The sequence below is a fragment of the Capra hircus genome (assembly GCF_001704415.2).
Source record: "Capra hircus breed San Clemente chromosome X unlocalized genomic scaffold, ASM170441v1, whole genome shotgun sequence".
In the NCBI taxonomy this organism is placed as follows: Eukaryota; Metazoa; Chordata; class Mammalia; order Artiodactyla; family Bovidae; genus Capra; species Capra hircus.
In genome coordinates, this window is record NW_017189516.1 from 18,492,486 (window position 1) to 18,505,929 (window position 13,444).

General features: G+C 40.9%; 1 protein-coding gene across 1 annotated transcript in view; it reads left to right on the forward strand.

Moving 5' to 3' along the window:
• The window catches only part of EDA2R (ectodysplasin A2 receptor), a 95,884-nt gene that overhangs the window by 79,898 nt on the left and 2,542 nt on the right, over positions 1–13,444 (forward strand). Inside the window, exons 3-6 of the mRNA XM_005700813.3 lie at positions 5,772–5,950; positions 6,503–6,588; positions 9,500–9,664; positions 12,766–13,171. Coding sequence (XP_005700870.1) covers positions 5,772–5,950; positions 6,503–6,588; positions 9,500–9,664; positions 12,766–13,148 — 813 coding nt within the window. The 3' untranslated portion in view covers positions 13,149–13,171. The remainder of the gene's footprint in view (positions 1–5,771; positions 5,951–6,502; positions 6,589–9,499; positions 9,665–12,765; positions 13,172–13,444) is intronic.

The following is a 13,444-nucleotide window of genomic DNA, read 5'->3' on the forward strand; positions in this document are numbered from 1 at the left end:
CTACAGGATTTTAACCTGTTGCACCTGCCATTTCTGTGTGGTTCCTCCTTCTTTCTTTGCTCTCCTTGGCTGCCTCTGCTTGCAAGTCTCTCTTCAGTGTCTGATCTCCACCCTGACACGAGGGGGCAAGAGTGGCCACTTATTTGGGCTCAGTTGCTCAGTTGTGCTGTGGAGAGGGAGGAATATTGCTGGCGTGTATGAATGGATGGACCACACAGGGATTGCCACAGCTCACGATGGGTGTGCACCTCCAATCCATTTGGGCTCCCAGATGCGTTGTGAGGTCACAGTCCCAGGTGTACCATGAGTCTCCTCAGAGGAGCTGGTCTCAAGCTGTGACACTCCCAGTAGATCTGAGCTGTCCAGGATCCCAGGAAGACATGGGTAGTGGCTGGCTGGCTGCTCACAGCTTGGCAGCAGATGTGGTCTCGGGCTGAGATTGCAGCGGCCCTTTGCCTTTTGCCTCTGGCTGGTGCACACCTGCCTCTCTGCTTCCTGGGCTGTAAATGGCAGCAAGCTCACCCTATTTTGATATTCTGATTGTACAAGCACACCAGGAATTAAAATGAGACGTTAGAGCTGTTCCATGGGAATGGTCCTTTGTTTCTCTGGCAATCCCATGTTTTCCCCATTCTGTCTGTGCTATGTCACATTAGCCCCCTCAGAGTGTCCTCACAGCATTCAACCCAGGTCCTTTCCCTGAGAACCAATGACACAGCCCATGCCTCTGCACCCAGATCCCACTCGCTGTCTGTGGATGCAAGCATGTAAGCCTCTTCTCAGTACTATTTCTGTGGTGAAATTTTCTCGTTCTTCCCTCTGAGTTTCCTAAGCTCCCACTGACCCTACCTTTGAGAAGGTTTCCTATTGTGTGTGAACTTCTTCTCCTTCATGACTCCCTCCACAAAGAGAGTCCCTGTCCCAAAACCCTTTGTCTCTCTTTTCATCTTTATCCTCATTCTGAGGAGATTGGTTTGCATTTCTGGGCATTTGGTGTCCTTCGCCAGTGTTCAGAAGTTGTTCTGTGGGAGTTGCTCCACATGCAGATGATCTATTGTTGTATTTTGGGAGGAGAAAGTGAACCTCCTATCATATTCCTCCTCCATCTTGGGACTGCCCCCCCCAAATCTCTTCTTGTAAGGATATTAGTCATATTGCATTAGGATACACCCTACCATCCCATTTTGATTGAATTATCTCTGTAAATGTTCCAGCTTGGAAATACAGTCACATTCTTAAAAGAGTAATGGCTTCAACATATGATTTGGGGGGTGGGAGGTAATTCTGTGGTCTTCTCTGCTAGCTCAGCTGCTGAAGAATCCACCTGCAATGCAGGAGACCCTAGTTCGATTCCTTGGTTGGGAAGATCCACTGGAGAAGGGATAGGCTACCCACTCCAGTATTCTTGGGCTTCCCTGGTGGCTCAACTGATAGAGAATCCACCTGCAGTGCAGGAGACCTGGGTTTGATTCCTGGGTTGGGAAGATCCCCTGGAGAACGGAACAGCTATTCACTCTAGTATTCTTGCCTGGAGAATTCCATGGACAGAGGAGACTGGCAGGCTACAGTACACGGGGTCACAAAGAGTTGGACATGACTAAGTGAATAAGCATAGCATAGCACATAATTTAGCCTATAAAAATTTACTAGTAGGTATTTGTGTGGAATAATTGGATTTTTCTACACATAGGATCTTGTGATCTACAAATATAGTTTTACTTTTTTTTTTCCTTGGCCATGCTGCACAGCACATGGGATCTTAATTCCCCAATCAGGGATTGAACCTTCACCCCCTACATTGTAAGTGCAGAGTCTTAACCACTGGACCTCCGGGGAGTCCCTAGTGGTCCAGGGACTTCTTTATTTCCAATTTGTATCCATTCTATATATTTTCCTTCTATAATAACTTTGGCTAGAACTTCTATTAAGATGCTGACTTGTAGTAGTAAAAGTGGCCGTTCTTTTGGTTCGTCATAGGGGGAAGGTGTCAGTATTTTACCATTGAGTTTGATATAAACTTTGGATTTTTCATGTATGTTTTTTACCATAATGGGGAAGTTCCCTTTTATTTCTAGTTTAATATAGCAATTGAGATGATCATGTCTTTTTTTTCCTCTTTATTCTATTAGTGAATGATGTTAACACTGATTTTCTTATCATCCATGCATGCTTATGATAAAATTCTCTTGGTGTGTAATCCTTTTAATATGCCATAGGATTCATTATGCTTATATTTTTTGAAATTTTTAAGTGAATATACATGATGAATATTGGTGTATAATTTTCTTTTCTTGTGGTGTGTTTTTATCTGGTATTTTATCAGGTTATTGCTGGCCTCATAACATAAGTTAGGTATTAAACTTCATTTAATTTTTTGGTATATTTTGAAAAAGATTAGGAGTAATTCTTTTAGTGTGTGTTAGAGTCAGTAGAGAAGCTATCTCTTCCTGGATTTTTCTACATTGAGAGATTTATGATTACTGATTCACGCTCTTTCCTTGTTATAACTCTGTTGATATTATCTATTTCTTATTGACTCAACTTAGGTAATTTGTGGATTTCTAGGAACTTACCCCCTTCATCTAGATTATCTAATATGTTGGTATATAATTGTTCAAATATTCTTTGCTAATTTTATTTAATTTCTGTAAGCTTGTAGCTAATAATAATATACCCAAATTCATTTCATTGTTATTAATATTTATTTTACATGTATACTTGTTTTACAATGTTGTGTTAGTTTCAGATATACAGAAAAGTGATTTCATTATACATATATACATAATATATTATTTTTCAAATCCTTTTTCCATATAGGTTGTTAGAGAATACTGAGACGAGTTCTCTGTGCTATATAGTAGATCCTTGTTGATTATCTATTTTATATATAGTAATGTGTATCTGTTAAAACCAACCTCCTAATTTATCCCTCCACTCAACGTTTCATTTGTTAACTATAAGTTTATTTTCTAAGTCTGTGAGTCCCTTTCTGTTTCTTGATAAGTTTATTTGTATCATTTTTTAGATTCCACATATGAATGATATAGTATTTGTTTTTTTCTGTCTGACTTACTTCACTTAGCATGATAATCTATAGTTCCATTCGTGTTGTGGCAAAGGGCACTATCTCAATTTTTAAGACAAAATAATATTCCATTATGCAAATGTACATCTCTTTAACCTTCCACTGTAGATGGACATTTAGGTTATTTCCATGCCTTGACTATTGTAAATAGTGTTCAATGAACATTTGAGTTCAAGTATCTTTCTGAAGTATGGTTTTTGCCATATATATGCCCAGGAGTGGCATTGCTGGATCTTCTGGTAACTCATTTTTAATTTTCTAAAGAACCTCCATACTGTTCTCTATATTAGCTTTATCAGTTTACATCCCCATCAACAATGCAAAAGGGTTCCCTTCTCTCCACGTCCTCTCCAGCATTTATTGTCTATAGATTTTTTGAAGATGGTCATTCTGACCAGTGTAAGGTGATACTGCATTGCAGCTCTGATTTGTATTTCTCTAATAATTAGTTATTATTAATTCCAAAAATGCTCAGTCACTCAGTCGTGTCCAGCTCTTTGTGACACCATGGACTGTTGCCAACCAGGCTCCTCTATCCACAGGATTTTCCAGGCAAGAACACTGGAGTTGGTTGCCATTCCCTTCTCCAGGGGATCTACTTGACTCAGGGTTTGAACCTGCATTTCCTGTGTCTCCTGCATTGACAGTTGGATCCTTTATGGCTGGCGCCACCTGGGAAGCCCAATAATAAGTGATGTTGAGCACTTTTTCATGTGTTTTCTGACCATCCGCTATTCCTCTTTGAAGAAAGATCTATTTAGATAATTTCCCCATTTTTTTGACAAGGTTCTTTGCCTTTTTTAATATATATTGAGCTGTTTATATATTTTGGAGATTAATCCTTTGTCAGTTGCATTGTTTGGAAATATTTTATCCCATCCCATGGGTTACCTTTTTGATTTGTTTATTGTTTCTACTGCCATGAAAAACCTTTTAAGTTTAATCAGGTCCTATTTGTTTATAGTTATTTCTATTTTCATTACTCTGGAGGTGAATCCAAAAGGATATTTTTGTAATTTATATCATAGAGTGTTCTCCTTATATTTTCCTCTATGAGTTTTCTGGCATGCAGTCTTATAATTAAGTCCTTAATCCATTTTGAGTTTATTTTTTGTGTATTGTGTTTGAGAAGTTCTTTTTTAAAATTTATGTATTTTAATTGGAGGCTAATTATTTTACAATATTGTGGTGGTTTTTGCCACATATTGACATGAATCAGCCATGGGTGTACATGTGCTCCACATCCTGAACATCCTGCCTACCTCCCTCCCCATCTCATCCCTCAGGGTCATCCCAGTGCACCAGCCCTGAGCACCCTGTCTCATACATCGAACCTGGACTGGCAGTCTGTTTCACATATGATAATATACATGTTTCAATGCTATTTTCTCAAATCATCCCATGCTCGCCTTCTCCCACAGAGTCCAAAAGACTCTTCTATACATCTGTGTCTCTTTTGCTGTCTCACATATAGGGTCATTCTTATCATCTTTCTAAATTCCATATGTATGTGTTACTATACTGTATGGATGTTTTTCTTTCTGACTTACTTCACTCTGTAACTGATATGCAGAGTGCATCATGAGAAATGCTGGCTGGATGAAGCACAAGCTGGAATCAAGATTGCTGGGAGAAATATCAATAACCTCTGATACGCAAATGATGCCACCCTTATGGCAGAAAGTGAAGAGGAACTAAAAAAGCCTCTTGATGAAAGTGAAAGAGATGAGTGAAAAAGTTGGCTTAAAGCTCAACATTCAGAAAATGAAGATCATGGCATCTGGTCCCATCACTTCATGGCAAATAGATGGGGAAACAGTGGAAACAGTGACAGACTGTATCTTTTCGGGCTCCAAAATCACTGCAGATGGTGATTGCAGTCATGATATTAAAAGATGCTTACTCCTTGGAAGAAAAGTTTTGACCAACCTAAATAGCATATTAAAAAGCAGACATTACTTTGCCAACAAAGGTCCATCTAGTCAAAGCTATGGTTTTTCCAATAGTCATGTATAAATGTGAGAGTTGGACTATAAAAAAAGCTGAGTGCAGAAGAATTGATGCTTTTGAACTGTGGTGTTAAAGAAGACTCTTGAGAGTCCCCTGGACTGCAAGGAGATCCAACCAGTTCATCCTCAAGGAAATCAGTCCTGAATATTCATTGGAAGGACTGATGCTGAAGCTGAAATTCCAATACTTTGGCCACCTGATGTGAAGAGCTGACTCATTGGAAAAGACCCTGATGCTGGGAAAGATTGAAGGAAGGAGAAGAGAACTAGAGAGGATGAGATGGTTGGATGGCACCACAGACTCAATGGACATGAGTTTGAGTAAACTCAGGGAGTTGGTGATGGACAGGGAGACCTGGCGTGCTACAGTTCATGGGGTGGCAAAGAGTCGGACATGACTGAGCAAGTGAACTGTACTGAACTGACCTAGCTTATGATGACTGATATAAATACCTAGCCTTAATACATGATCTTCACTCTGATATTTGGTGTCATTATTTTATTTTATCTTATTTCAGCTTTCAATACTGGTTGAAACCTTTTAAACTGATGTCATGATTCAGTAATGGGTTGCAACTTGCAGTTTGTAAAATGTTGCTCTATGCAGTGTCCACTAGTCCCATAGCTAATCCTCTCTCAAAATTTCTGTAATGTTAGTAACTCACATTTCTCTACAGGATTGTGGTTATGGAGAGGGTGGAGATGCATACTGCACAGCCTGCCCTCCCCGCAGATACAAAAGCAGCTGGGGACACCATAGATGTCAGACTTGCATCACCTGTGCTGTTATCAATCGTATCCAGAAGGCCAATTGTACGGCTACCTCTAATGCCATCTGTGGGAACTGTCTGCCCAGGTGAGCCTTCTGTATGAGGTCAAGTTCTTCTGGTCCTTCTCTAGCCCTTGGAGGTCTCACTGGCCCTTACCTCTCAGAGCCTAGTTGAAGTATTCTAACTGTCCATATAATGATGAGGTTAAGCTCCCATGAGGGCAAAACAGTATCTTCTCAAGATCCTTCTATAAAGTGCCTAGCACACAGTCAGTTATAGATGAGTTGTAAACAGCTTTTTTTATCATGCTGGCATACTTTGCTCAGACCCAAGTTTCAAGGTAAATCTCACTGTAGATCTAAAACATTAGGAAGCAGTTGGCATCAAAGCAATGTTTCCTTCTCTTGTGAGACCAGTTCCTCTTTCGGCTATAGGGTTTGATGAATGGGGGAAGAGGTGAGGAGTCTAGAATTATAGGTCAGAAACAGACACAGAGGCAGAGAACTCAAGAGGAGTCAGAATGAGAGACGGCTTCCTAGAAGGCGAGACTCTTAGAAGCTGCCTATGGTTCAAGACAGACCAATCCAAGTACATTGCTTGTTTGATCACCTTGCCATTTCTTATTGTTCTGACCACAGATTCTACCAAAAGACACGTATTGGAGGCCTACAAGATCAAGAATGTATCCCGTGCACAAAACAGACACCCACCTCTGAAGTTCAGTGTGTGTATCCAGTTCTCTTCTCCCCTTTCTTCCCCAATCCATTGGACGACAGCAAAATGGGGTAGTAAAGTCTTCCCCTACCCTCTTCTAATCCTTCCTATAGGGTAGATTGTCAAGGGAATCTGTTACATTTGAATAATAGTTTCACAATATATTTTCTGTGTGACCTTCTAAAAATCATTGGAACTCACTGAACTTCATTTCCCTTATGTGAAAAAAATAAAAGTCATGAAAACTGTTGTTCTTCATACCTTGTGGGATGCTATTTCTAATGAAATAATAGGTTAGAAGCACTTTATAAATTATAACATTTGTACACTTGTGGATTATTTATTTGAAGTTTATAAAAGTCCCTAATGATTAGGAATGGGAACAGGCTGAAGTACTAGGATCTAGTCTGTACCCATATCACTATCCATTTATATGTCTATCATTTGTGTCTATCTACTTGTCTATATGTCAACTCACATTTTTTGAGTGATATCTTTTTAAAGAATTAAGTATTTTAATGTTATTTTATTTTAAAATAAAAATATTTTAAATGCAGAAAAATACTAAAAAATAAAAATGTTCAGTTATACAGTATCAGTATACAGTTCAGTTCAGTTCAGTCGCTCAGTCATGTCCGACTCTTTGAGACCCCATGAACTGCAGCATGCCACGCCTCCCTGTCCATCACCAACTTCCAGATCCACCCAAATTCATGTCCATCGAGTTAGTGATGCCATCCAACCATCTCATCCTCTGTCGTACCCTTCTTCTCCTGCCCTCAATCTTTCCCAGTATCAGGGGCTTTTCCAACGAGTGAGCTCTTCGCATCAGGTGGCCAAAGTATTGGAGTTTCAGCTTCAACATCGGTCCTTCCAATGAACGCCCAGGACTGATCTCCTTTAGGATGGACTGGTTGGATCTCCTTGCAGTTCAAGGGACTCTCAAGAGTCTTCTTCAACACCACAGTTCAAAAGCATCAGTTCTTCCATGGTCAGCTTTCTTTATAGTCCAACTCTCACATCCATACATGACCACTGGAAAAACCATAGCCTTGACTAGACAGACCTTTGTTGGCAAAGTAATGTCTCTGCTTTTTAATATGCTGTCTAGGTTGGTACCCCACTCCAGTACACTTGCCTGGAAAATCCCATGGATGGAGGAGCCTGGTAGCCTGCAGTTCATGGGGTCGCTAAGAGTCAGATACGACTGAGCAACTTCACTTTCACTTTTCACTTTCATGCATTGGAGAAGGAAATGGCAACCCACTCCAGTGTTCTTGCCTGGAGAATCCCAGAGACAGGGGAGCCTGGTGGGCTGCCGTCTATAGGGTCGCATAGAGTCGGACACGACTGAAATGACTTAGCTAGGTTGGTCATAATTTTCCTTCCAAGGAGAAAGCATCTTTTAATTTCATGGCTGCAATCACCATCTGCAGTGATTTTGGAGCCCCCAAAAATAAAGTAGCCACTGTTTCCCCATCTATTTGCCATGAACTGATGGGACTAGATGCCATGATCTTTGTTATCTGAATGTTGAGCTTTAAGCCAACATTTTCGCTTTCCTCTTTCACTTTCATCAAGAGGCTCTTTAGTTCTTCTTCACTTTCTGCCATAAGAGTGGCGTCATCTGCATATCTGAGGTTATTGATATTTTTCCTGGCAATCTTGATTCCAGCTTGTGCTTTCTCCAGCACAGCATTCATGATTTACTCTGCATACAAGTTAAATAGGCAGGGTGACAATATACAGCCTTGACGTACTCCTTTTCCTATTTGGAACCAGTCTGTTGTTCCATGTCCAGTTCTAACTGTTGCTTCCTGACCTGCATACAGGTTTCTCAAGAGACAGATCAGGTGGTCTGGTATTCCCATCTCTTTAAGAATTTTCCACAGTTTATTTTGATAAATCTTTAAATCGTACATATTTGCTTCAGATATGTTTTAAAACAAAGATTCCACAGGTTAAACAGAGCTCACTTTTCTGTTCTTTCTGAGTTTCAGTCTCTCTTTACCTCACCAGAGGCAACCAGTAACATGAATTTTATATATCTTGTTGGCAGGATATATTACAGTAACAAACTCCCAAATCTCAATGGTTTAATATAATAAAAGTTTGCTTTTTGCTGTGCAAAAGTCTTCTTCCATCTTGTGACTATACCATCAAATTATATGACTTCCAGATTGGTGGGACAGGGTAAAAGATAGAGGAGACAGACATATTAGCAGTTAACTGTTTCAGTCTACAGGTAACATATATTACTCCCACTCACAGTTCATTGGCCAAAATTACTCTGATGACCTTACTACAAGGGTATATGGGATATGTAGAGAAGCGTGTGGATAACTGGTGAGCATTATGACTCTGCCATACTCTCCAACCATATTTTGATACATGTAAATACATATATATATATATTCATAGCCAATATATGCTATTTTTAAAATTTTGTAATATTTTGCATAAATGATATCAAACTATATACTCTCCAATTTACTTTTCCCCTCTGGATTATTAAGCAACTTAGCAGCAGTAGCAGCAGCATATAGGTCTTTTATTTCAAATGCTATATAATATTGCATTATAGAAGTATATCATGATTTATTTATCCTGTGCCCTGATGAACATTTTAGTTTGTTTCTATTTTTCTAAGTTATATAACTAAATATGACATGGAAAGACCATAGGATATGTGAATCTTCAAGTAGCTATACTAATTTATACCATGTCAGCAATAGATTCGAATTCCTCCACTTTGTTCTGTACACTTTTCCTTGCTCTACAAGGGAGTAGAACCAATTTAGCAGCCCTAATTGAGGAAGACCCTAGGGAGAGGGTGCTGGCTTGAGGATGTCCAGACCCAGTGTCAGGATGACTACTGACTGCCTATAGTGACTGACCTCCCCCACTTTTTTGTCTCACAGGTGCCTTCCAGCTGAGCTTAGTGAAGGCAGATGTACCCACAGTATCCCCTAAGGAGGCCACACTTGTTGCACTGGTGAGCAGTCTGCTCGTGGTGTTTACCCTGGCCTTCCTGGGGCTCTTCTTCCTCTACTGCAAGCAGTTCTTCAACAGACATTGCCAGCGTGGTAAGGGTAGCTGATTCACATATTACATGAATCAGGAACAAGTTTCTGACTAGCTGAATAGAGGAATTTTCTGGGATTGAGAGTTAACGGACTTTCCCTACAGTGATGAAAAGCCTCAAAAGTAGACTATCTGGGGGTAGCAATGGGCACAAGACTTCAGAGATAATTGAAGGTGACCCTGTGAGTTTATGGGCCCTGGTTCATTAAGGTACGGGAGTTCATAAAGGACTACAACATTATGGGAAAACCCTTGAGAAATGCATCTGGAGACCTAGGTTCTAAATCTACCTCTGAATCACTGTGTAATTCCAGATAAGTCATCTAGCTTCTTTCTCCTTAATATTTAAATCTTTCTTCTTAACCTTTAAAATGATAGAGTTGATTTCTAAGTTCTTTTCTAGCTAGTCATTTATACAAATAGGTACAGATTCTGCAACATGTCAGAAAAGGAGGAAGGCTGGCTGGAATGAGACGTGACTATAATTAAAGTGAGTGAGGTCTCAGGCAATGGTTATCAGTACAGTGATATACCAGATGTGAGTAACAGAGTTCAGTGTCCAGAGGAACTGACAAAATTAGACATTTTTTTCTCAGACAGTAATGATACCCAAAGAGGTCTGGCCCAGCCCATAGGAGATTTAAAGTCAGGAATAACATCATGATCTGTTTTCAGCACAAGTCCAGCCATTAGCCAAGAATGTGGGACAGAAAGTCCAGGTCACTGAGGGCAAATATGGGGGAGGTGGGATGGTGGCTGGCCAAAACCAAACAAGGGGTTAAATATTTAATCAAGAGTACTGAGTCTTGGTGTATCTTCAGTGCCCTCAAGGGAGCTGAGAGCTAAACAGAAACACCAAAATAGGAACCCAGGCTAGTAAATGGAGTTGACTTAGTAAGGGAAGACATATTCTAATAGATATACAGATGCTTAGGACTCCTCATCAGTCTACTAGATATTGAATCCAAAGCAACACTACTTTTTTCAACCTCTCTGTGTAAAGATTCTGCTTATATAGACCTGCCTTTAACAGGTTCAGATCTAGGGCCTGCTACATGATTTTCAAAAAGACTAGCAGATATGTTTGACTCTACCATTTAAGTGGAGATAAATCTAGAATTTCAAGGGATGCAGGGCACAAGGGGAACACTATTATCCCTTTGTGGTTGAGTCGCTAAGTCGTGTCCAACTCTTGCGACCCCATGGACTGTAGCCTGCCAGATTCCTCTGTCCATGGGATTCTCCAAGAAAGAATACTGGAGTGGGTTGCCATTTCCTTATTATCCCTTTACGACCCTTCTAAAACTCTGCTTCCCTCAACTTTACTCTCTGATGTCTCCCAGAACATTGTGGCTCAGGGTGAACCAACTTGACTCTGACTTTGGAGGCCAGTTTTTCAGATAAGAGCAGTTGACCAGTCCCTGGGCATAGGCAATGAAACATGTTGGCTCCAGGGCCCAGAAGGAAGAAGATGAGGCAACATTTGAGAGCTGCCTGTTTCCCTCCCCCTGCCTTAGGAGAGGAGAAATAAATAACCTTTCTCAGCACCTTCTCTGTCTTCAAAATAATAATGCAGTATGCTTCTCTGAGAATATGAGGGCAGGTAGCTCCTTCATGGTCTCCATAGGGGAAATAGGGTAAGACATTTTTTCATTTGGGGAAGGTGCTTATAAGAAGTCACTGACTTTTATGCATACTGGACTTGTATAGGTGAGATTAATATGTGAATTGGATCCAACATAAGGTACAATAGAGAGGAGTAAGAATTGTGACAAACTGAATAGTTCATCCCCTGTCTAAAGGGAATCTACTACCTACCCAGCTTTAGCTGTTTATTACAATGTAGGAATATTCAATGTTTCAAAACCTGAATTTTCAAGAGAAGCCAAGAATCTAAATTTTTGTATGAAACAGTGTTCAGTTCTAGCAATGAGTTGTAATTAAAAGCAACCAAAGCCACAATGCAGGGGTCAAACAAACACACATCCCATAGGCTCTTAGTTTGTAACCTGATGTTGAATCAGGTTTATGCATGAAAGGCATATTAATTTTCTATCACTTCTATAGTAAATTCAGTTCAGTTTAGTCGCTTGGTCTTGTCTGACTGTTTGCAACCCCATGAGTCACAGCACGCCAGGCCTCCCTGTCCATCACCTACTCCCGGAGTTTACCCAAACTCATGTCCATCGAGTTGGTGATGCCATCCAGCCATCTCATCCTTTGTCGTCCCCTTCTCCTCCTGCCCCCAATCCCTCCCAGCATCAGAGTCTTTTCCAATGAGTCACCTCTTCGCATGAGGTGGCCAAAGTATTGCAAAGTTAATAGCTTAAAATAACACTCATTTATTATCTGACCATTTCGATAGATCAGAAGCTTTGTAAGCTTGGCTGGATCTCCACTTAGAGTCTAACGAGGCTGAAATCAAGGTGTTGCCAAGGCTATATCCCTTTCTGGAGGCTTCAGAAGATAATCTACTTCCTGAATCATTCAGAAAGATAGAAAAATTCAGTTCCTTGCAGTTATAGGGCTGAGGTCCCATTTCCTTGCTGAGGGCCAGTCCTGGTTTCTATATACCACCTGCTTTTTAGCTTACAATCCCTTCCCATTTTCAAAACTAGCAATGGTGGTCAAGTCCTTTTCATTTCACATATTCCCTTTATAAGGACACATGTGATTACATTAGGCCCACTTGGGAAATCCAGGATAATCTACCTAGTTTAAGGTCCATAATCTTAAATCCACCTGAAAATTGCCTTTTGCCGTATAACACAACATATACACAGCAATAGCACCAGGAAATAAAGCTCATTGCCAGATCTAGAGCGGAGATTGTTAAACTCCTGCTTCCCACAAAGGATTCTCTTTCTCTGGAGAAATTCTTTTTCCCTGATCCACCACCAGGTAGCCTCAATCTGATACCCCAATGTAAATGTGTTTCTCAACTGTGTCATCTTAGCCTGGTGCTATGTGCTCTGATTCCCAGGGATGGGAAGGAGTGCACTAGTTCCCAGATATTTCCCAATTTTGTGCTCAGGACCAGCTGCTCCACTGAGAGTAGCCCCTACTTTTGGCTTCCTCTGACCCAGTGGCTTTCTGTTTCAAGTTGCAGGAGGTTCACTGCAGTATGAGGCTGGCAAGACAGCAGAGGAGGAATCTCTCTTCCCCATACCACCTGCCCAGAAGACCAGCCCTGAGTCCCCACTGAGTGAAAGCATATTTGAGACCCAGCCACTTAATTCCATCCTAGATGACAACGGCAGCTCAACTCATGGTTTCCCCATACAAGAATCTTTTACCTTGGCCTCCTGTGCCTCAGAGAGCCACTCCCACTGGGTCCACACTCCCGTTGAATGCACAGAGCTGGACCTGCGAAAGTTTTCCAGTTCTGCTTCCTATACTGGAGCTGAGACCTTAGCAGGAAATCCAGCTGAAAGCTCTGGAGACAGGCCGGAGCTCACTGTGCTCTTTGAAGTCCTCAGCCCTTAACTCTACTGAGGTGAGCTGGAAAGGTAAGACAGAAAGGCCAGAAACTGGGGACCATCCCCAGAGGAATTATCCCCTGGAGTTCAGTAGGGCTAGGGGTAGAGGAACAGCAAGCTAAGAACACTGGTGGATGGAGGGACAACAATGGTAATGCTAATTATTTTGAGCCAGTCATTCATACATCACAGATCTGGGCCTATAGTTTTCAAGGAACTGGCCAGGTTGACATAATAACAATTTTGATATCCTGGCCTTTTGCAAGCTTTCTTGGGGCCCTACTGTCTAATAGTTATATTCAG